Consider the following 25,188-nt stretch of genomic DNA (forward strand, 5'->3'; position numbering starts at 1 on the left):
GACACACACACACACACGTAACTGGGGAAATCTGAATAAGATGAGTGAGTTGTATTAATGTCAACAGGCTGGTTGTGAGACTGGACTATATATAGTTTTGCAAAATGTTATCTTTGGGGGAAGCTGGGAGAGGGTACACGGGTTCTCTCCGTAACATTTTTTTACAACCTCATGTAAATTTACATAAAATCTCAGTAAAATTTTCAATTAAGATGCACTAAGATTTCATGAACTTTATGCTAATAATTTCAGAAATTCACATAAAAAAACTTCTAAAACAAAAATGCATCTTACCAAAACTGATAAGGGAGTACAAAATCTGAATATTCCTGTATCTATTAAATAGATTCAATGGTAACTTAAAACTTTTGCACAAAGAAATCTCCAGGTCCAGATGGCTCACAGGTGAATTCTTCCAACCACTGAAAAAAGTGTAGTCAAACTACTTCAGAGGATGGAAAGAGGAAATATTTCCTAGCTCATTTCATGAGGCCAACACACCCACAATATGAAAACCAGACAAGGACCTGACAAGAAAGGAACATTTTAGGTTAGTCTCTCTCACAAACACAAATGGCAAAATTCATACACCAAAGATTAACGTATCAAGTCCACAGTTACATTAAAATGATAACATGTCACAACCAAGTTGAGTTAATCCCAGGAATGCAAGGTTGTTTTAACGTTCAAAAAAGTCAATCAATGTAATTCACCACATTCACAAGAACAAAGCAGAGAAGTCCGTATGACTAACTCAGTCACTGCAGAAATTCAACATTTGATAAAACTGAACAATTCATGAGGGAAAAAATAAAACTTATTTTCTAACTATAAATAGAGGGGAATTCCCTCAAACCCATAAAGGGTATTTACAAAAAAAGGCTACAGCAAACATTATACTTATTTGCGAAATACTGCAACTTTCCTGGGTATAGAAACGAGACAAGAATGCCCTACTGTACCTGCTTCTGTCCAGCGCTGCACTGGATGGCCGAGTCAGTGAAATGAAGGTGGGCAGGGCTGGGGGCGGGGGAGTTAAAAATTGGAAGGAAAAACTAGAGCTATGATTATTCAAAAAGCAGTGTCCAAACGAACAGACCAATATCTACCAATGAAATTCAATCAGTAATCAAAAAACTCCCAACAAAAAAAGTCCTGGACCAGATGGGTTCACAGGTGAATTTTACCAAACATTCAAAGGAGACCTAACACCTATCCTTCTCAAGCGCTTCCAAAAAATTGAAGAGGAGGGAAGACCCCCAAGCTCGTTTTACAGGGCCAGCATTACCCTGATTCTAAAACCAGACAGAGACATTACAAAAAAAAGAGAAAAATGATAGGCCAATATCCCTGATGAACACAGATGCAAAAATCCTCAAGAAAAATATCAGCCAAACAAATTCAGCAATCTATTCAAAAGATCATAAACCAATATCACGTGGTTCAGTACCCACAAATCAAGTAACACAATGAAGGATAAAAATCATACGATCATGTCAAAGATGCAGAAAAAGCATTTGACAAAATCCAACAACCACTGATGATAAAAACTCTCAACAAAGATGGGACTAGAAGGAACACACTTCAGGATAATAAATGACAAACCCACAGCAAACATCATACTCAATGGGGAGAAGCTAAAAGTGTTCTCCTTCAGATGAGGACTAAGACCGATGTCCACTTTCACCACCTTTAATCAGAGTCCTGGAAGCCCGGGCCACAGCAGTCAGACAAGGAAAACACATCAAGGGCATCTAAACTGGAAAGGAAGAAGGAAAACTGGAATTATTGGCAGATGACATAATACTATATAGAGAAAATCCTAAAGAATCCATCAAAAAACCATTAGAACAAATGAATTCAGCAAAGTAGCAGGATACAAAATCAATATTCAGGAAATGGCTGCACCTTTTTATACACCAATAATTAACTATAAGAAAGAGAAATTGAGAAAATAATCCCATTTACAACTGCATCAAAAAAAATAAAATGCCTAGGAATAAATTTAACCCAGGAGGTAAAAGACCTGGGCTCAGAAAACTGTGATACTGAATAAGATACAAATAAATGAAAGCTCATGGATAGGAAGAATTAACATGGTTAAAATCTCAAACCACCCAAAGTAATCTACAGATTCAAAGCAATCTGTATCAAAATACCAATGACATTTTTCACAAAATTATGACAAATAATCCTAAAATTTATACAAAACCACAAAGACCCCGAATAGCCACAGCAATCTTGAGAAAGAGGAACAAAGCTGGAGGTATCACGCTACCTGGTATCAAACTATACTACAGGCCTACAGTCATCAAAACAGCATGGTACGGGCAGAAAAACACACATAGATCAATGGAACAGAACAGAGGGCCCAGAAATAAACCCACGCCTACATGGTCAACTAATCTATGACAAAGGGGGCAAGAACATACACTGGGGTAAAGACAGTCTCTTCAATAAATGGTGTTGGGAAAACTGGACAGATACACTGAAAAAAATGAAACTTACACCATATACAAGAATAAACTCAAAATAGGTTAAAGGCTTAAGTGTAAGACCTGAAACCATAAAACTCCTAGAAGAAAACATAGGCAGTAAACTCTCTGACATAGCGCTTAGCAGTATTTTTTTGGATATATCTCCTCCAGCAAGGGAAACAGCAAAAATAAACAAATGGGACTACATCAAGCTAAAAAGGTTTTACACAGTGAAAAAAACCATCCACAAAACGAGAAGACAACCTACTGAATGGGGAGAAGGTGTTCACCAATGATACAGCTGATAAGGGGTTAATATCCAAAATATATAAGGATATCATACAACTTAACACCAAAAAAACAACAATCTGATTTAAAAATGAGCTGAGGACCTGAATAGACATATCTTCAAAGAGGACATACAGATGGCCAACAGACATATGAAAAGATGCGCAATGTCCCAGATCATCAGAGAAATGCAAATTAAAACCACGGATACCACCTCACACCTGTCAGAATGGCTCATCAATAAATCAACAAACAAGTGCTGGCGAGGCTGTGGAGAAAAGGGAAACCTCGTGCACTGTTGGTGGGATTGCAAACTGGTGCAGCCACTATGGAAAACAGTATGGAGGGTCCTCAAAAAATTAAAAATAGAACCATACGACCCAGCAATTCCACTCCTGGGTATTTATCCAAAGAAATCCAAAACAGTAATTCAAAAAGATACATGCATACCTAGGTTCATTGCAGCATTACTAGTAATAGCCAAAATGTGGAAGCCACCCACATGCCCACTGATGGATGAATGGATAAAGAAGAAGCACATGTATACAATGGAATATTACTCGGCCATAAAAAGGAATGCGATATTGCCATTTGTGACAGCATGGATGGACCTAAAGGGTATTATGCTTAGTGAAACAAGTCAGACAGAGAAAAACAAATACCATATGATTTCACTTATATGTGGAATTTAAAAAACAAAATAAATGAACAAACAAAACAGAAACAGACTCACAGACACAGAGAACAAACTCATGGTTGCCAGAGAGGAGGGTGGTTGGGGAGGGAACTGGGTGAAAAAGACGAAGGGATTCAGAAGTACAAATTGGCAATTATAAAAATAGTCACAGGGATGTAAAGCACAGCACAGGGAATATGGTTAATAACACTGTAATAACTATGGATGGTGTGTGGTAGGTACTAAGACTTCTCGGGGAATCACTTAGTAAGTTATAGAAATGTCTAACCACTACGCTATACACCCGAAACTAAGACAATACTGAATGTCAACTGCAATTGAAAAAAATTTTAAATGGTCAAAAAAATGGCTGTGTATGCTGAAAAACAAACCAAAAATAAAAAAATAAAAAATCCAGCCACACTGTAGAGAAATATATCATGTAAAAGACTGGAAGATTCCACATTGTAAAGATTCAGATCTTTTCAAAAAGATCTACAGAGTCAATGCAATTCCAATAAAAATCCCAACAGAATAGCCAAGTTTAGTTTGAAGAACAAAGTGGGAAGACTTACATTCCCATACATCAAAAACTTATAAACCTCTCATAATTAAAACTATGATATTACTGCACAGAAAACAAGAGACTGATGGATCAGCAGGGATAGACCGGAAATAGACATATATATGTGTGTAAATTCCTTAACTCATTAAAAAACACGGCATGGTGTAGTGACGTAAGGACAGGCTTTTCAAACAACAGCGCTGGGTCAAGTGGATATCCATAGAGGAAAAATAGTTTCCTGTGTATCGCACGATGTATACAAAATCCACTTCATATGAATTAAAGATCCAAATGTGAAAGACAAAAACCAAAGCTTCTAGAAGACACGCGGGGAACTATCCTTCTGCCCTTGCTGCAGACAATAATGTGTTTAAAAGGCTCCCTCTGCCAACATGGAGCCAGAGCCAGGTTAGGTCCGTGGTATGTGGCTCCCCATCCGCTCGTGCCCTCTGCGTTTCCGCCCCTCCCACCTGCACACCCACCACCAGGCTCCCTCCTAACTCTCCAGGGACACACCACCGGAGTCCCCGGTGCACTGAGCCCCGGGCAGACTGACAGGAGGAGCTTGAGCTTGACCCAAGTTCACTGTCTTGTTCTGGATCTCTCCGTGTCACAGGGATTTGGGGGGACCCAGTCACCTCCAGGTCGAGCTCCACGCTGCAGAACATAAAGCCTGTTACTAGTGCCATCGTGTTTCTTCATCCCCAGAAGGTAGCTCAGAGCAGGTGTCTGGCCAATGTTTGATGAAATGAAGGAAGGAGGAGAAAGAAAGAGCAAAGAGGAGACGGGGAGATTTTGGGTAAACTTCACCCCTTGCAGGCCGTGACATCGTCCTACGTAAAATCCTTTCCACTGGAACAGATGGCTAGCGGGTTTGGAGCAGCCCAGGAGCCCAGGCATTTCCTCCTCGCCAAGGTCAGTCTGGTTTGGCCCGGTCCCTCCCATTTACTCTCGTCCCCAGGGGCCTGGGAGTTCCCCTGAAGAAGGGGCCCCAGGGAAGCTTCACACACAGCACAAGCTGGGTACCCGCTCCCGGCTCTGCACTTCCCGGGCCTGACTTACTCAGGCCAGGCTGTGCCCATCGCCACACATCCAATGAGGCGTGTTTTTTTTTAAACTTGACTGTTTATATAACTTCCTCTTTAGTTTTCACACTAGGCGTTTCCAGAGGAGAGGCTGATGTCACAGGGCCGCCTTCCAGATGCTGTTTTGAAATCAGTGTAACCATGGCATTGCTGGAGGCTGAGGGGGCCCGACAGGGCCAACTGAGTCACGCCCGGGTGAAGGAGCCAGGGCACGCTGGCAGGGTCTCTGTGAGAAGGCGATACTGGGCCCAACTGTCACCTTTGACCTTTGCGCCCTGGCACTCTTGCTGTGGGACCTGCCCAGACCACTGGATCCCTCACCTGCTTAGAACTCATTCCTGTGCCCCTGAGAACAGGAACACGGAGACCTGGGCTTCTGCACTGGCCCCACCTGTCTGCCTCATGCTGGCCCCCGCCCCCCGCCTCCACCCCGAGCGAATGAGCCTTTGCCCAGCCTCCCTGCCTGCCCGTCCCCCTCCCCGTCCACACCATGCACGGCTGTCTGGACTTGTTTACTTGGATGCCCTGCTCTCAGCAGCGCCCGCAGGACTCCCACACACGCCTGTACCCACGGCCTGAAGCAGGACGACGCGTTCTGTGCATGTCTCTCTCCATCACCAGCCTGTGAGCACCGCGAGAGCTACAGCTCCCCCACCCTGCCCGCACGGGACTCACCGGTTACTCAGTCACTCCGCATGGGTCAGTGTCCCCATCCTACCACAGAAATGCGAACCCTGCAGCTCAGGCAACGGCTGGGGCACGGTGCTGACATAGGCAGCTTTGCTCACGGAAGTGCTTACCACTTCATCCCGATAAAACGCGTGCGAGCCACGTATTAGTAACACTCTCCATTTCACAGGTAAGGAAACTGAGGCCCAGAGAGGCAGACTGATTGTCCAGGACCACACAGCTGCTAAATGCAAGAGCTGGACTCACAGCCAAGCAGTCAAGGAAGGAGCCCCCCCCCCAGCAACGATAATGCCCCTGTGACCCCCTTCTTTCCACGGTTTTGGGGCAAGGGAGACGATGGAAGAGCTGTGACAACTCACTCTCTCTCTCCATCGTTCCATCACAAGTCCGGGTGGCTTTGCCCTGAAAACAGATCCCGGCCCTGGGGCCTGCACCACAACCATCTTAGCTTGAGCCACGTCACTTCCGGCCGGGTTAGTGCCAAGCCCCGACACACCATTCTCTGCCCGACAGCCAGAGTGCCCCTCATAGGGTGTGAGGCCCCTGCTCACTCCTCCTACCTTTCCCCATTCTTCTTAGCGTAAGATTCCAGGTCAGGCCCGGCTGGCACCCGCCTGTGGCTCGCTTTCCCTGATGCCCTTCTCCTCGATGCTTTTCCTCATGTCTTCGCACATGCTGTTCCCTCTGCCTGCAATGCCCTTCCCTGAGATGGTCACATGACTCAGTCCTCTGCTTCACTCACTAGGCCCTTGCTCAAATGCCACTTTCAGAGGAGCCCTCACGATCACCTTTTTAAAAGGGGCAGCGACGCCTCCTCCTCACCGTGGCCCCATCCCCAGCCGCTCCAGAGCCCTTCCCTGGGGAGCACCTCACAGTGAGTACTTACAGGGCTCACCCAGGCCGAACAGAAGGGGAGGAGCCGGAGGGCAGAGGCAAGGCTCCTGCCTCCCACCCCGACACGACACGTGCTCCCGGGTGCCTCCCACAGCCCCCCTGGAGAGCAGTTCCCACCCACTTAAGCAGGTTCCCACAGTAGGTGCTCAGGAGCACAGTAGGTGCTCAGGAAATACTTGTGCAAAGAAATAGAAGTGGGGCCGGCCCAGTGGCTCAGGCGGTTGGAGCTCTGTGCTCCTAACTCCGAAGGCTGCCGGTTCGATTCCCACATGGGCCAGTGGGCTCTCAACCACAAGGCTGCCAGTTCGATTCCTCGAGTCCCGCAAGGGATGGTGGGCTCTGTCCCCTGCAACTAAAGTTGAACACGGCACCTTGAGCTGAGCTGCCGCTGAGCTCCCGGATGGCTCAGTTGGTTGGAGCACGGGCTGTCAACCACAAGGTTGCTGGTTCGACTCCTGCCAGGGATGGGGGGCAGCACCCCCTGCAACTAACAACGGCAACTGGACCTGGAGCTGAGATGCGCCCTCCACAACTAAGACTGAAAGGACAGCAACTTGACTTGGAAAAAAGGCCTGGAAGTACACACCGTTCCCCAATAAAGTCCTGTTCCCCAGTAAAATCTTAAAAAAAAAAAAAAAAAAAAAGAAATAGAAGCAAGTGAGTAATTCATTCTAGGAGTCTGCTGGAATCGCGAAATGATTTTCGAATTGCATTTATCTGAGCTCTAACCTGGATAGCCTGAAACTGCCATGAATAAATGTGGCTGCCACCTTCTACCCTGACTGACAGTACAATCAGAGCGGGTGCCGGAGCAGCCTGGGCTGCCTGTGTGTGGATGTCGGGGTTACCCGCCCCCCAGGGCCTGAGCCCTTACGTGATGATACGTGACGCTGTTTACGAGGCGCGTGTGAAGCAGGGATCTTGCTCCGCTGCAGGCAAGCTGTGCAGCGGCGCCGGGTCCCTCGGAGGGTACTGCGACCCCTTCCCTGTGCGCTGCTGGCAGTCATGTGACTGCGCCCCGCGGGACGGGGCCGTGGCAGTGGGCTGTGGGAGCAGCCCTGCGGGGGCCATCACTGAGCGAGCCCCGCGAGCTCCACAGCACAGGGCTGCTCAGACCCTTTGGAAATCCCTCCTCTGAGGGAAGGAAGACTGAGCACCCAGCACTGACGGGAAACAACTGCCGAGTACAGTTGTTGACTCGGCCTGTCGCGTGGTGCCCTGCCTCTGCCACCTCACTCTGACAGCACAACGAGAGATATGGTCCAACACGGGAGGAAACGTCCTGAGTTGGCTTTCCAAAGGCTGCTTGCTTTTCCCTCCCCGCGTCCCTATGGCTGCGCGTGCCCCTTCAGCACTCAGCTCTGTGCTGGAACTGGCAGGGGACCCGGGAAACGCCCACCATCAGCACCTGGGGCAAACGCACCGGCCCACACCCCTGCCCGCCTGACACAGACCCCTCCCTTGCCCAGGCCCCAGAAGTCAGACTCTCACAGGCTCTCGCTGGGTGTGATGGGATTCGCCGGTGGTGTGCCACATATGGCCCATCTGGACGTGAGAACCCGCCCCCACCATGCAGCTGGCACGTCCCAGCAGGGACACAGGCTCAGCTGACCTCGGGCCCACATGGTATCTCACAGAACGTCTTGGGCAAGGTCAGCTGGGCCTCACCCCACTGCCACGGTCCCTGCTGTCCTTCCAGGGACCCTGCCTCACATTGTTCCTTGTTCAGAATCAGACCCCTGTGCCCTCCTGCCTGTGGAATAAAAGGGCTCCCAGACTCCGGTTCACAGCAGCAGGAACCAGCCACAGGCTCTTCCGGCCCACAGACCCGGGCGTACCTTCGTGAAGAACGTCCTCCTGCAGCCCTTGCCGCGATCGCTGCAGGCGGCTGGGATGGGAGCAGCCTCAGAGGACGGCGCCAGGTCAGGGAGGCTGCCGGGCCCGGCCTCCGACGTGTCTGCCAGCTGCACAGAGGAATGGAAAATCCCCTCGTTGCCCTGGCCCAGAGACATCTCAAAGGGATCTGGGTACTTCTCATCGGGACTGGAGCCGTCGTCGCTGGTCTTGGCATTGCAGAGCATCAGGGACCGGGAGAGAGCCCGGAGCTTGGTGGGTTTTCTGCTCCTTCCAGAACGGCTGTGTGGCTCCATCCTCAGGGACGAAGTGAAGCTGCCCTTCTTCCTTTCCTGATCTCTGGCCCTTGGTGGACGGGTGGTGACTGGACTGGGCTTAGCCACCCCTTCATGGGTCCCTGGAGGAGAGAGGACACAGAAGAAGCCGTGTGAGTTGCCGCTGACAAGTGGAGCTAGACGTGAGTCCTGGAGCTGAGCCACGAGTGCCCCGTGCCCGAGCAGCAGGACACACGGGGTGACTGTCCTTCAAGGTCACAGGCCCTTCCAGGGTGCTGGCCAAATGGGGTTCTCCACTCCCAGGCTCATGGAGGCGAAAGCTCCTCTGATCCAAACCCTCGTTTTACAGACAGGGAAACTGAGGCACGGAGAAGGGAAATGCAAGGTCAAAGCCACAAAGACCACCAGCAGCAGAGCCAGCAGTCAGTCACAGGAGGGGCTTTAGAGATTGGAACCTGTGCTTGAGACATTTACACTTAAAAGCCACTCCTCAGACAGGTCACAGGGAATCCAGGTCACAGGGAATCCAGCGCAGGCCAGAGGGTGGAAGGGAGACAGCGTCACCTGCCTGTCCCCTGGCACTCCCCTCATGCCTCCTGTGGCGTCGCCAAAGAAAACCCAGAATTCACGGAGCCCAGAGTGTGGACCACGGACGTCTGTGCCCTCGTAACCTGTTAACACCAGTGCCACCGTAAGTAGAAATATATCCAGACCTCGTTCCAGCTTGTTCAGCTTCATGAGGCCTCTCCAGGGTTCACCTGGGACTCGCAGAAAAAGGTGTGTGTGTGTGTGTGTGTGTGTGTACACACATGTGCTGGTCACAGCCGACACCAGTCGCTTAGGCATATTAGGAAGTGAAAGTTAATCAAAGTTTGTGTTAAAATCCTCCTGTTTTTTTACTGGTGTTAAACAGGAAGGATACAGACGTGTGGTTAACGAGTGCTGCCAAGTGGAGAGGGCTGTCTGAGAAGGAAGCTCACACAGGGGTACAGACCTCACAGAGGCAGGGAGAGACGTGGAGAGAAAGGAAGGAGGGCAGAGAGAGAGAACGACTGAGTCCAGATGACATGAGCACCTAGATACAGCCATGCCTGAAGCCATCGCTCTGTTCAGATTTGCAAACTAAGAGATTCCTCTTTTTGCTTAAAAAAAAAAAAAAGGTCCTGGAATAGTTTTTCGCTCTGATTCTACTGGCATAGGGCATGGAAAACGTTGACATCCAAGGGCCAAGAGGCTTTTGAAGCTGTCATCTATCCCACCCCAAGACTAGGAGAGGAGCCAGTACCCCCAGTGAAGGCTCAAGCTCTCCTCCCCTCCAGCGCTGGGCTCTAGCATAACAGCCTCTTGCATTGTTTCCCCCCCAGCATTGCCATAGTCTGCATGGATCCTTGGAATGCAAACTCAATCCCCTTTGTCCTCCATATGCGCTCCCACATATCCCAACCCACAATAGCTGTCCAGACAAAGGCAAGCTCACGCACTGGGCGTTTACCAGGAACACAAACATTTGGGGACCGCTGGGACCAGCGCGAGGCTGTGCACTTCACTCCGTGGTGGAAAAGCCGGCTGCGTGTGGAACTGTGCTAATGCCAGGGGACCGTCTGCAAGAGTGTCTGATGAGTACTGGCGGTTTTTGCAAATTAGCTTTTCCAGAGGGAGCCGTGACTTGTGCGGCCCTGGCCCATGTGGACAGCAGGGTGCCCGGGATGGGAGGCTGGCAGCATGCTGGGGGCAAAGGTTAACCCTCTGGTTAAGAGCAATGGTGATTTTCCAAATGAGCTTCATCTTTACGGAAATGTGTAAGACAAAGGGGGGGACAGGCTGCAGAGGGGAAGCCAGAACTGGACTTCTGTGAGAGCTTGGTTTCCCTGTAGGCCCGGCTTAGGAGAGAGAGAGGGAGAGAGAGTAATTGAAAACACAGCAGCGAGGTCACATGGCTTCGCTTCGCTTTGGTAATTGTGCTCAGGACATTGGAAGCAACTATTGCTTCCTAATGGAACCAAATGTCAGCAGAGTTGGAGGGCAGGCCATCCCCCATCCCAGCTGCCTCCACAGGTCAGAACTCCCGTGTTTTCTCCGATTTGGCCCCACGCTCCGTGAGCCATTGCCGAACTCCTGTCAGATTCTCTGTGTCCCCAGTGGATCCTCCACAGAACAGCCCTGTGGGTTCCCTCGGGTACCCAACATGGCTAAGCTCAGAGGATCAGCACTGTCACCTCACAGGTGACATAGGATCACCTGCTGCTGATCACAGGATCAGCAAAAAGTCCAAGGGACCCGCTTTCCCCAGAAAACGGCTCTCCCACTCTCTGGACCACCTTTCCTGCAAACCTGACCATGTCTATCTTGTCGTTGAACCTTCCACAGAATGCTAGGGCTGGAAGGTTCTCCCCTCACGTAGGGAGACCCCGCAAGGAGCGTGAGGACTGACTCATTATTAGTTCCCAGTGGATGGTTGTGTTGTCATCTGCATAGAAAGTGCCACGCCAGAAGGACAGAGCTGAAGTGCTAAGAAAGGGACAGTTATTTCCTTCAAAGGATCGAAAAACTTCCAGAGGGCAGGGTCACTAAGTCAGACCTCTCTCCCTCCCTCCCTTCTTCCTGCCCTCCCTCCCTTCCTTTTCACCCTCCTTCCCTCCCTTGCTCCCTTCCCACTTGCTTCTTCAGCAAGCACATGTTCAGAAATTCTTGAGTCTGTCGCTCTGCAAAGCTAACCCACGGGAGGAGAGGCCACCATGCTTCCATCTGGATAAAATACACTTAATTCACTGAGAACTTGGAGGGTAAATAACCACATGCAGAAAGGAACGAGTTGATGAAATATGTTTTAAATTTTTGAATTCTCCGACAGTGTCCTGTATCAAAGGCAATTTTTAAAGTTTGGTCGCTCCAGCCCAGGGGTTAACTTTGGCTTCCACTGAAGAATGACTCAGAGATAAGAAATGAAGGGAGCAAATTTATGGTTCCTTCAATCAAATTTTATACTCTTCATATAGGCTCTAAATATCTCTAATTACCTATTTCTTAGCACTACTGTTTCTATTTTGAATAGAACCACATGTAAAACACACTGTCTAGCTGGTTACTGCTTTTATACAAGTTATGACTTTTGAATATAAGTATGTTTTTTATAACTGGCAACCTTACAGATCTCTTATTAATTCTAGTAACTATTCAACAACTTCACTCGAGTTTCCAACCATGTGATCTCTGAATATTAATAAACTTGTTTCATTTTAAAATATATATACCACTTACTTCATTTTATTTTCTAATTTTACTGCTGAAAGTTTCCAGAACATTGGTAAATAATGGCTGTAACAGAGGTGCTCCACGTCTTTTTCTAGACATGAATGGACATTCCTCTGGCGTTTTCTGGCAAGATACTGCCTGCTACATATTGACATAAAATTGTTTTTTGTCACATTCAGGAGCTATTCCATCAATCATGATTTGGGAAGGATCTTCACAAGAATGGATGTTGTTCACTAAAAGCCTGCTCAGCTCCCAGGCCTGGTCGGGGATGACGCCCCTCGTTCTCTCCATGTGAAGAAACAGATTCATGGCTTTTTACGACCGAGTCACCTATGTTTTGCTGTTGTTTTAAGTCTCCTTGGATCACAGTGCACAATTCTTTTAATAGAGAACTGGACGGAGGTGGCTAACATTTTGTTTGGGGTTTTTGTATCTATATTCACATGTACAAACAGTCTGTCGTCTCCTTTCGCGCTTAGGTTATAAAGACAGGGTAAAAAGAGTCAGGAGGCCAGACAGCTCCTCCTACTCTCTGAAATAGTTTAACAGTTTAAACTACATCTAGCCCATAAAAGCTTAAAATAATTTTTCATAAAATACTTTCAGTAGTCTTGGCATCTCTTGTGAGGGGGTTCTTTGAAAGTTTCCATTGCTTCCTGGGTTATAGGTTTATTTAATTTTATAAACCTTTTCTTGGTCAATTTTGATCAACTTACATTGTCATGAAACAACCCTTTCATTCAGATTTTCAAATGTATAACTATAGAGTTGTCCATTACAGACTCACAACGTAACAATTTTTCTCTGAAACTCTATGCGTGATTGGTCTCCCTCCATTTCACTCTGATTTACCTTCCCGGAGATCTGTCCTACTGGTGCTTTCAAAGGACTCTTTCCTAGACTTTAGTGAAAACATCGACTATTTTTGTTTTGTTTTGCTTTCTAATGTATTTATTTTTATTATTTTTCCCTTCCTGTATTTCTTATATTTTTGTTCTTTTTTCTATCTTCTAGAGTTTAATATTTACTTTCCTCACATCCACTCATTCTATTTCAGAAGTATCAGGGTAGCGTGCAGTTGTTACCTGCTCAGGCTTTGGAGCCCAGCTATACCTGGCTTCTAATCCTAGTCCAATTATTTACTAAGTGTCTGACCTTGAAAATCTACTTGACTTTTCTGTGACTCAGTTTTCTCATCCGTATAATGGGGATGATTGTAGTAGCCACCTAGCAGCAACTTTGTGATAATAAATTGAAATGCTTATTGGCTGCTTGTTATTGCCACTTGGTCATTGCTAGAAAGTCCCCTCTGAGGAACCCTGTGGCTGCAACCCATGAATGTTTAAATATAATGTTCTAATTGTTATTGTACTGTGTTTCATAGAAAATAAGACCTAGCTGGACCATCTGCTCCAATGCACTTTTGGGGCAAAAATGAATATAAGACCGGTCTTATATATTCATTTTTGCTCCAAAAGATGCATTAGAGTTGGTTGTCCGGCTAGGTCTTATTTTTGAGGAACAGGGTAGAAATGGTAATTGCAATTTTGATTTCCAATTTAAACTCAGTTCTTTAAGACTGCTTGTGATTATTGTTCGTTTCTTGTGGTTAAATTTCCAAGATTTACCCTTGTTGTTCTTGTAATTTTTTTATTAGAAAATTCCAGTTTAATTGTATCGTAGCCACAGGATGTGCCCTGGACACTTTATTTGTTGGAATTTATTGAGGTTTACTTTGTAAGTCAGTATGTGACGTGACTAAATGTTTAAATGTTCTGTGCACATTTGAAAAGAATGATCATTCTCTGGAGTTTCAAATATGTATGTATTCAAACATGATATTAAAACACACATATATAAATATACAGCGGGTGCCAAAAAATGTACACACATTTTAAGAAAAGAAAAAACTGTTATTAAAATTATACTACAACGAATGGAGCTGGCAGTCACTTGAGTAATGCCATCTTTTGAGTGAACGTCATACTGCACGTTGTCACTGCAATTCAATTCAACTTCCAAAAGTAATCCATAGATCCATCTCTTAAAATGTGAACATTTTTTGGGGGGTGGAAGGGGAGGCTGGTATATTCACTCTTGTAAGTCATAGATTTAAAACCTCAAAATCTTCATATTTTGTCTAATTAATCTGAAAAAGCTTAGAGCGGTGTGTACTGACGTCTGGCACCGTATTTGTAACACACTTCCAAAATTTTTGTTTCACGTTATGTCAATGCTTTTACTGGGTACATAAAGTTTTCTGATTTTCCTATCTCCACTGTGTGCTCTTCTTTCTGTCGTTTTGTAAGAAGTTCTTGATCTAGTCAGCTCAGGTTTTATTTCCTCTGACAATTAACATGGCCACCTCACTTTCTCTCCATCTTCTTGGGCACGTGCCTTTATTTCTAACTTCATGTGATTTAGTTTTAAATGTTTCTCTTGCAAGTGAAATGTAATTAGACTGGGAGGGATGGTTTATCTCTCGAGTTTTTTTTTTTATTTCCTGTTTGTAAGCTGAATCTGGGAGTCTTCCTTTTTATAATCTACAACTTACGTCTTGTATCTTATACATATTCAATATTAACCTTATAGCTTACTGTGTTTCCCCGAAAATCAGGCCAGGTCTTATATTAATTTTTGCTACAAAAGACGCATTAGGGCTTATTTTCAGGGGGTGTCTTATTTTTTCATGCACAACAATCTACATTTATTCAAATACAGTCATGTCATCTTCCGGAACATTGTCATAACGTACTAAATGTGTCCGTCTGCCTGACGATCTTAACTGGGGCTTATTTTGGGGGTAGGTCTTATTTTCGGGGAAACACGGTATATCTTTGGTAAGACATCTTTTCCCTGACAGTTTTCTTTACGCCTGCCTTACTCCTTCCTCTTCTTGCCTTCCAGACAAGTTATTCACTCTTACTTACCCTCCTTAATTAATTAGAGGCTACACATCCTGTTTTCAGATTACTAGTGGTTCTGTCAAGAATTTTTGGGGGCGGTATTGGAGCCTAGATTCTCCCTCTTCATCCATTCCAACAATGAGCCCACGTGTCACGCCCCTTCCCTACGCACAGGGAGGTGCTGGGGACGCTTCCACATCTGCCCCCTCCCAACCTCTCCGTCTCTGCAGTTCAAAAGAAATGACTGTTTGGGGGACGTTACGGATTTCTTTCAGTATATTTTTTATCATTTGTATTATTTCAAAAATCCCGTTAAGAAGGATGATTGAGATCTAACTGAAAGGCAGTGTCTGTGGCCCAGTGCCAGCTCTGTCATCAGCACGGGCAGCCCTCACCCTCTCCAGACTTGCTCTGCCCCTCCTGTTACACCACTAAACCCTTTAGTCGCTGGAATCCATGCCTTCTCTGTCCCCGGGCCTCGGCACAGGCGGACGGGTGCCTTCATGCTCTTTGTAACCCTGATGAGGCTAAGCTTTCCTCACTCTTCCAATCCCAGGTCCAGATAACATTTAGTTAAAGGAAACCACGCTGCCCAGGCACCCAGGGCTGGCTGAGCACCTGCTAGCCACCAGCACAGGAGGACTCTGGCTCCACTGCCGAGCTTGTTGAACCCCAGTCACCTCGCCTGAACCCTGAGCTCCCGGAGGGAGGGCAGGCTCCTGTCCTGAGTGCTCAGAGCGGAGCCACCAGGCCTGGCTCAGTGAGTGACCCCTATCAACGCCTCAATAAACACGTGCTGAATGAGCGAGGCAGCCTACACTGAAGGCAGAAAGGTTCCCTGGCCAGAGAAGAACCAGACATCTTACAGCCTCGGCAGGATACCTTTGCCTGGACTATGTGCCTGGACTACCCCTTATGGGGGATAAATAGTTCACTTAGGACCCCCACCTCTGGGCCAAATCTGCGCTTGTTTGCACCATGTTGTGGGGTGACCACGAAGACTCACGGAACACTCTGCAAGCGTGTAGACAGCAATGCAGACGTGTGCCATAGGGCACTGTGTGTGTGCGTGTGCGCATGTGTGTGTACGTGGGTGTGCGTGTGTGTAAGGTGATGCTTTTTGGTTTGCACTTTGGTAAGGAATTATATATCCTCTCTTCCAAGATTATCTCTATTTCTCTCCAGACACGGACACACACACACTCTTCTATCATCTGCTTTTGAGCCTGAAGTGGGAGGACATCACTTGGCGAGAGGAGAGGGATGGGAATGGCATCTGCTGGGTGACCGAGTTCTCCAACCAAAGGAACAGACTGAACCGGCCCAGGGATGAGGCGCCGGAGCCCCCCGAACACCCGTGGAGTGACTGACGGACAGAGAGCCCAGGTCAGAGGGGCCTACGCGCCCTGCCCGCCGTGGAGCAGCAGCCTGTGGGCAGCGGAGGGCCCCCATGGGTGCCTGCTGCCTTCCTCCCACCACCCCCCTCCTTTCTTCCATCTCCTTCTGAGGATGTGGTCTATGCCGACACGTCAGAAATCCCAGAAGCTCCCGGGGCTGCAGAGCTAGGACAAGTGACAGTCCTGTCGCGACCCCCGCCGCCCAAAGCGGCTTCCTGCTCCCCTCGCTAGGCAGCACCCGAGTCCCGCCAGGCAACTCTGCTCCTGCCAGAGCCCAGCGCAGCGCCCAGCAGCCGAGACCCGCCCCGTGCCGCTCAGAGCGGCTGCCCAGGGGACATTCACTCACCTGGGCCCACCTGCCTCCCTGCTCACAGCCCCCGGGGCTGCCACCTCCCTCGCTTCTCCTCCAAATGCCCAGCAGTGACCGGGCACCGTTAGCCCAGGACAGCCTGAGGCCGAGGCCTGGGGCTGAGCCGGCAGAGGAGGAGCAACGGACGTGCTCTTCTCACAGAGGCCGGGCTCCGCGTCAGACCCCAGGCTCTGCGCGCGGGTGCTCTGAGTCAGACCCTGCCTTCACCACCTGCTCTGGGCAGGTGACGCAGGGCAAATGTGTCCGACCGGCAGGGGTGTGCGGGGGCTCCCACGGCAGCCATCTGACTTCTCCGCGGGAAAAGGCTTGGTCCCCAACAGGGGAGGGGCTGCCAGCGCGGGGACGCTCTGCCTCGGACAAGGTCCCCCATCTGCTGGGCTGGCAGAGGACAGCCGGGGGCGCCCAGCACCCCAGCCCAGCTCCTGGCCTTCCCTGGGAGGGCAGGAAGGGAACCACAGTGTGCCTGGCACACGGCAGGAGCTTTATTTAAACGTCAGCTCACAGAACCCTGGCCAACACTAGTAAACACGGCCCGCTGGGCAGGAGAAAAGGCGCCGCACAAGTTCACTGAGCACCGCCACAGCAGCCCTGGGGGCCCAGCAAGGTCACCCAGCAGCACGTCATCCAGCCGGCAGTCCAACCGAGCTCCTCCGACGCCAGAGCCCAGGCTCTCCCCGGCAAGGCATCGCCAGTCTGTCCGACGGAGAACCGGCTCTCGGGCTGACGCCGCTCAGCGGTTCTCAAGGTCTGGCCCCCGAGCCGGCAGTGTCTGCATCAGCTGCTAGAAATGCAAGTTCCCAGGGTGCTCTGAGGCCTCCCGCATCAGAAAATGTGAGGGGGTGCGCTCTGCTTCCACAAGCCCTGCAGGGGATGCTGCAGCACCTCAAGTGTGAGGACAAGGACCTGACGTACACAGAACATATGGGGAACACAGCAGGAGGGACAAGGCGCTTCTGTTTGTCCTACCGGGTGACGGCCACGTCCCCTTGGAGAGCCTAATCCGAGGGTGACATTTAACCCATCGGCCCCCTGATACTCGTCCCACACATGGCTCTGTGAGCCATCTGCACATGCCCGAGGCGACATATGTGTACCCCTCTCTTCTAACGAACGGAATGCCCTGGGACGCTCACCACCAAATGTCTCAGGGCTCACTGGGGGCTTTAATGAGCAAGTAGGAGCCACCGTAGGAGCCCTTGGAATTCCAGAGACCCAGCCACTGCTGGGGGACCAGGCCACGGTGCCAAGGGAGGCACCCTGGACAAAGTGGCCTTTGTCAGCAGGGGTGGAGACAGTGCCACACTGCAGGGCCGTGCGGACTGCACAGAGGGGCCTTCAGGGCAGGAGTGTGGGCCTCAGAATGCCGCCGGCTCTGCCCGCCCCCAGCCTCTTGCAGTTCCCTGGGCACAGCGAAGCCAGGGCTCCCACGTGGCAGGCCCCAGTGCCGTCTCGCTGGCAGAAGGGCTGGGGGGCACCGTGGCATACCAGGCCTGTGCAGGCCTGCCCTGCCCTCCCAGACCCTGAGGGTGGAGGGCCCAACGGTCTCCCTGCCTCCTGTATGAGGCCGAGGCCGAAGCCGAGTCCACCCTCGTCAGCTGGGCCTGACTCAGTTCCTGCCTCTCCCTGTTACCGGACGATGCGTTCTTGCTCGCTCTCAGGAGAGTTCACTCCAAAGTACAGCTGAGACCCTGCCCAGACCCTCAGTGACACGGGGCAGTTTGCACCTCACATCTGTGCCCCCAGCACCTCCTCCTGGAAAAAGGGAATCTTCCCACAGCGCCCAGCACTCTCCACAGGCCAGCTGCCCGGGCCTGCAGGGAGGGAGGAAGGTGGGGGAGAGCTGCTTGGTTAGAACTGCGGGACTTGGTCACGTCTCAGCTGTGGTTTCCTCACCTGCCAAATGCAATTACACCTTCAACCACAGAGTGTCACTGAGGGACGGAGAGTGTCACTGAGGAACTGACACGATGGAGAAAGAAGTCCCTTGCTAATAGCTCTCAAGTGCGTGGTGTCTGGAAGAACCACGTGCTATTTCATCATTATTTTACTTTTTCCTTGGCATGAAGACCATGCCAAATCCACCTCCACAAGATGGGTTCCACCAGGGACACACCTGGAGCAGCCGGCTCAGGTGACCAGGGACGCTGCACCACTGGGCCCCACAGGACACCTACCACAAAAGACCCCTCTGCCAAAACTGGGAGATGTAGCAGCTCCACCTAACACATAGATACAAAGACAGGGAGGCAGCCAAAATAAGGTGACAAAGAAACATACGAGACAAAGATACATACGAGACAAAGAAACATGTCCCCAATAAAAGAACAGAACAAAGCACCAGAAAAACAACTAAACAAAATAGAGACAAAAAACCTACCGTGTAAGAGTTCAAAACACTGGTTATGAGGATGCTCAGTGAACTTAGGGGAAAATAAATTAACTCAGTGAGAACTTACCCAAAGAGATGGAAATCATAAAAAAAGAACCAGTCAGAAATGAATACAATAACTGAAATAAAAAACACATTGGGGGAGTCAACATCAGATTAGATGAAGCAGAGGATCGAATATGTGATTTAGAAGACAAGGGAAAAGAAAACACTCAATCGGAACAGCAAAAAGAATAAAATTGAAAAATGAGGACTGTTAAAGAGACGTCTGGGACAACATCAAGTGTACCAACATCTGCATCATAGGGGTACCAGAAGGAGGAAAGAGAGAGCAAGGAATTGAAAACCTATTTGAAGAAATAATGACTGAAAACTTTTCTAACCTGGCAAAGGAAATAGATACACAAGCCCAGGAAGCACAGAGTCCCAAACAAGATGAACCCAAAGAGGCCCACACCAAGGCATATCATAATTAAAATGCCAAAGGTTAAAGACAAAGAGAGAATCTTAAAAGCAGCGAGAGAAGAGCAGTTAGTTACCTACAAGGGAGCTCCTATAAGACTATGAGGTGATTTCTCAACAGACACTTTGCAGGCCACAAGGGATTGGCAGGAAATATTCAAAGTGATGAAAAGCAACGACATACAACCAAGATTGCTCTAACCAGCAAGGCTGTCATTTAGAATTGAAGGACAGATAAGGAGCTTCCCAGACAAGAAAAAGCTACAGCAGTTCATTACCACCAAACCACTACTACAAGGTATCTTAAAGGGACTTTTTTAAGAAGGTGGAAAAAAAAATTAAAAATATGAATAAAATGGCAATAACTACATACTTGTCATAACAACCTTAAAAGCAGATGGATTAAATGCTTCAATCAAAAGACACAGGGTGTCTGAATGGAGAAGAAAACAAGACTCGTACATTCACTGCCCACAGTGACCCACTTCAGGTTGAAAAATGCACACAGGGGTGGCCGGATGGCTCAGTTGGTTACAGCACCAGCTCTAACAACAAGGTTGTCGGTTCAATTCCTGCATGGGATGGTGGGCTGCACCCCCTCCAACTAAGATTGAAAACGGCAACTGGGCTTGGAGCTGAGCTGTGCCCTCCACAACTAGATCGAAGGACAATGACTTGGAGCCGATGGGCCCTGGAGGAACACACTGTTTCCCAATATTCCCCAATGAAAAATTAAAAAAAAAAAAGAAAGCAAAATGCACACAGAAAGTAAAGGGACGGGAGAATATATTTCATGCAAATGAAAACAAACAAAAAAGCTGGGGTGGCAATACTTATACCTGACAAAACAGACTATAAAACAAAGGCTATAACAAGAGACAAGGACCTTTCATAATGCTCAAGGGACCGATCCAGAAGAGGACATAACCCCTGGAAACATCCACACACCCAACGTAGGAGCACCTCAGTCATAACTCAAATACCGAGGGACATAAAGGGTCCATCACCGTAGGGGAGCTTCACACCCTTGGGCATCTATGGACAGATCCTCCAGACAAAAAAATCAACAAGGAAACAGTGGCCCTAAATGACACCCTACAGAACATGGTTTAACTGACCTTTTGAGGACGTTTCACCCCAAAGCAGCAGAATATACATTCTTTTCAAGTGCACATGGAACATTTTCCAGGATAAATGATGTCAAGCCACAAAACAAGTCACAATAATTTAAGAAGACAGAAATCATATCGAGCATCTTCTCCAATCCCAATCGTAGTATGAAACTAGAAATCAATCACAAAAGGGAAACCGAAAAACACAAATATACCGAGGCTTGAATAACATGCTACTAAATAAATAAGTTACCAATGAGCTCAAGAAAGAAATCAAAAGATACCTGGAGAAAAATGAAAATGAAAACACAACAACCCACAATCTACGGGGCACAGAGAAAGCAGTCCTAAGAGGGAAATTCAGAGTAATACAGGCCTACCTTCAGAAACACAAAAAATAGCGAATAAACAATCTCATCTTACACCAAAAGGAACTAGAGAAAGACCCAAAGTGAGTAGAAGAAAGGAAATAATAAAGGTCAAAGTAGAAATAAATGAAATACTCAAAAGACAGAAAAACAAACAAAAGGTCAATGACATCAAAAGCTGATTCTTTGAAAAGATAAACAAACTTGAAAAATCTTTAACCAGTCTTATCAAGGAAAAAAGAGGACTCAATAAAATCAGAAGTGACAACTGACACCACAGAAATACAAAGGATCATAAGAAAGTGCTGCGAAGAATGACATGCCAACAAACTGGACAACCTGGATAAATTCCTAGAAACATAAATATTCCCAGACTAAATCAAGAAGAAATAGAAAATCTGAGCAGACCAATTACTACTAATGAAATCGTATCAGTAATCAAAAAACTCTCAACAAACAAAAGTCCTGGATCAGATGGCTTCAAGGGTGAATTTTATCAAACATTCAAAGAAAAATTAACTTCTTCTCAAACTATTCCAAACTATACTTTCAAACTATTCCAAAAAATTGAAGAGGAGGGGAGGCTCCCAAGCACATTTTATGAGGCCAGCATTACCCTGATTCCAAAACCAGACAGAGGCACTGCAAAAAAAGGGAATTACCGGCCAATATCCCTGAACATAGATGCAAAAATCCTCAACAAAATATGAGCAAAACAAATTTAGCAATACATTAATAAGATCATATACCACGATCAAGTGGGATTTATTCTTGGGATGCAAGGTTGGTTCAATATACACAAATCAATTAACATGATACATCACATAAAAAAATGAAAGATAAAAATCATATGGTCGTATAAATGTATGCAGAAAAAGTGTTTGACAAAATCCATCATCAATTTCTGATAAAAATTCTTAGCAAAATGGGGATAGAGGTAACATATCTCAATGTCATAAAAACCACATAGGACAAACACACAGCTAACATCATACTCAATGGTGAAAAGCTAAAAGCATTTTCCTTAAGATCAGGAACAAGACAACCAACTGAATAGGAGAAGATATTCGCCAACAATACATCTGATAAGGGGTTAATATCCAAAACATATAAAGCATTCATACAACTTAACAGCAAAAAAACAAACAATCTGGTTAAAAAATGGGCAGAGGACATGGAGAAACATTTTTCCAAAGAGGATATACAGATGGCCAATAGACACATGAAAAGATGCTCAAAGTCACTAATCATTAGAGAAATGCAAATAAAAACCACAATCAGATTCCACCTCACTCCTGTCAGAATGGTGTCATCAATAAATCAACAACCAGAGCTGGCGAGGATGTGGAGAAAAGGGAACCCTCGTGCACTGTTGGTGGGATTGCAAATTGGTGCAACCACTATAGAAAACAGTATGGAGGGTCCTCAGAAAATTAAAAGTAGAACTACCTTATAACCCAGCAATTCTACTCCTGGGTATTTATCTGAAGAAATTCAAAACACTAACTTGAAAAAATAAATGCACCCCTATGTTCACTGCAGCATTATTTATAATAGCCAAGATATGGAAGCAACCTAAGTGTCCATCGATGGACACATGGATACAGAAGAGGTGGTCCATGTATACAAAGGAGTATTACTCAGCCATAAAAGAGAGTGAAATTTTACCATTTGTGACCACATGGGTGGACCCAGAGGGTACTGTGCGCAGTAAAATAAGTCAGACAGAGAAAGACAAATACCATATGATCTCACTCACATGTGGAATCTAAAAAACAAAATACACAAACACAAAACAGAAACAGACTCATAGATACAAACAAAAAACAGATAGTTGCCAAATGGGAGGGGGGTCGAGGCTGGGTGAAAAGGGGGAAGGGAGTAAGAAGTACAAACTGCCATTTATAAAAACCGCCAACGAGATGTAAAGTACAGCACAGGGCTAACAACTGAGTGTGGTGCCAGGTGGGGACCAGACTTATGAGGGGATCATTTCGTAAGTTACATAAGTGACTCATCACTACGCTGTACCCCTGAAACCAAAATAACACTGAATGTCAACTGCAGTTGAAAAATAAAAGAATAAAAATACATAAAATCCTAGCTGACTGTTGTACAGGCCGCGTGGCCCTCCCTCGGGCCTTCCCTTCTTTTAGTGTCTCCATCCTGGGCTTTGCATCCTGTCAAAGCCACGTTTCACCACTAATATACCGCACGGTTTTAACAAGGTGTGTATGCCACCGACGTGCCCACCGACGTGCCCAGCCCAGCCCCGTGCTTTCCTCTGAGTTCTCAAGTCTCTTGCTCTCCCCCTGCTTAGCGTCCCCCCGGGGGTCTAACAGGCATTTTGTACTGAACACCTCAAACAGTGCCCTTGGTTCCCCCAACACCTCTTCCTCCCCAGGCTTCCGTCTTTGGGAGTTTGTACCATCGTCCACTGAACGGGGTAAGCCCGGACACCAGGGTGGGCGGCTGACTTCCCGGACGCAGGTCTCAGGTGTGTCCCTGGCCAGGTGAGTGATGGTGGGTGGTGAACAGGACCTCGGGGCGGCTGCCTCAGCCACAGGGCGGTGACTGCACTGGGCCCCCCTCCCAGGGCGGCCGGAAGGCTGTGCTCATACTTGTAAAGCGCTTAGATCAGACAGTGCCCGCCACACGTATTCATCAGGACTGCTCTCGCGCACGGACTCCCCACGTCACCGTCACCCCCATCTATCAGCGACTCCTGCAGGCTCTCCCCCAAGTCCGTCCACTTCTCCGCACCTCCCTGCCCCAGTTCTGACTGCTCCCCTCACCTGCTGACTGGGCTTCTGGCTCCGCCTTGGGCCTCCATAATCCATTTTCACACAAAAACCAGGTAGGTAGTTTTCCTTTTAGTTTTATTGGTTTTTGGTTTTTGTAATAGAAAATGGCTCATGGCCCTCCCCTACATAAAACCTCCCAGAACTTAACAGTGCTTTCATCATTTTCTTTTGTCATTTTTAAAAAGAGGCTTTATTTTTTAGAGCCGTTTTAAGTTTATAGAAAAATTATGCAGCAAGTACAGCGAGTTCCGTGCACTCCACACGGGGTTTCTCCCATTAGCGTGCTGCATCGCTGTGGACCATTCTTACAACTGATAAATCAATGCGGAGACTTTATTAATTCAAGTCCACAGTTTACATCAGGGTTCACTCTTTGTGCTGCACACTTTGGGGGTTTGACAAAATCGTGGCATCTTATCACGGAGCCACCGTTACAGAATCCTGCAGAAAAGTGTGCCATTGTCCCCAAAAGGCTCCGTGCCCCCCTATTCGTCCCTCCCCAAGAATTGGCACTGTTTTCAAAGTAAAATCCAAATTCCTTGCCATGTCCCAAAGCTTTCCACGATCTGGCCCATTTATCTTCCCTTTTCTAAGAAGCCAAGTCCATGTCACCCAAGGCTTTCGTCCAAGCTGTTCCCTCCTCCAGGAAGGGTCCCCTTGCAGGTCCCCATATGGCTGGCCCTTTCCGTCGTGCCATCCGAAGCGGGGCCCTTCCAGGCCGCCCAGTCTGAGCTGGTCCCCAGCACTCGTCCCACCTCCCTCCTGCACTTCCTTCAGAACCTGTCACCATCGGAGGGGTCTCGTCAGTCTGTCCAGTACTTGTGTATCACCCCTGTCCCACCGAGGCGCCCCAAACGAGAACTCCTCGGCCTGCTCACCACAGGGTCCCCACGCCGGGCACATACGGGCCCAATAAACATTTACTGAATGAATCAACCCAAACTGAATGAATAAATAAATGACTAATGCCATGTAGCAGGCTTCTACATTTGTTTGTATTTTAGAGTTTACAAAGAGCTCTTACATTTTCTTAATCTAATTCATGTGATTAGGCTCAGACTGAGATGAAACTTAAAAACGCATTCACACACTCTCCCTCCTGGCACCTCACGGCTACATGTTAGGAAAGAGTGAGACCGTGTCCTCCACGGCAACACACGTCATTTCCAAGGACCTCACAGACCCCAGGGCGGGACCAGCAGGTGAGCTGGTTTCATCCACCGCCCTGGGACACGCAGAACCTGCACTGACGACCACAGCGACAGCCGCAGCCCAGCGTCTCTCCACAGCTAACCCGGGGGGCGGGCCCCCTCAGCTCTCC

General features: G+C 47.8%; 1 protein-coding gene across 4 annotated transcripts in view; it reads right to left on the minus strand.

The window, feature by feature from the left end:
• The window catches only part of IL16 (interleukin 16), a 72,332-nt gene that overhangs the window by 41,967 nt on the left and 5,177 nt on the right, over positions 1–25,188 (minus strand). For 2 of the 4 annotated variants that reach the window (XM_033100248.1, XM_033100247.1), the window contains exon 2: positions 8,514–8,926. In XM_033100248.1, the coding sequence (XP_032956139.1) occupies positions 8,514–8,926 (413 nt within the window). Of the gene's footprint in view, positions 1–8,513; positions 8,927–16,708; positions 16,985–25,188 lie in introns of those variants that run through there. The other 2 variants (XM_033100249.1, XM_033100252.1) reach the window with 2 other exon arrangements.

Source organism: Rhinolophus ferrumequinum, chromosome 28, assembly GCF_004115265.2.
Source record: "Rhinolophus ferrumequinum isolate MPI-CBG mRhiFer1 chromosome 28, mRhiFer1_v1.p, whole genome shotgun sequence".
NCBI lineage: Eukaryota > Metazoa > Chordata > Mammalia > Chiroptera > Rhinolophidae > Rhinolophus > Rhinolophus ferrumequinum.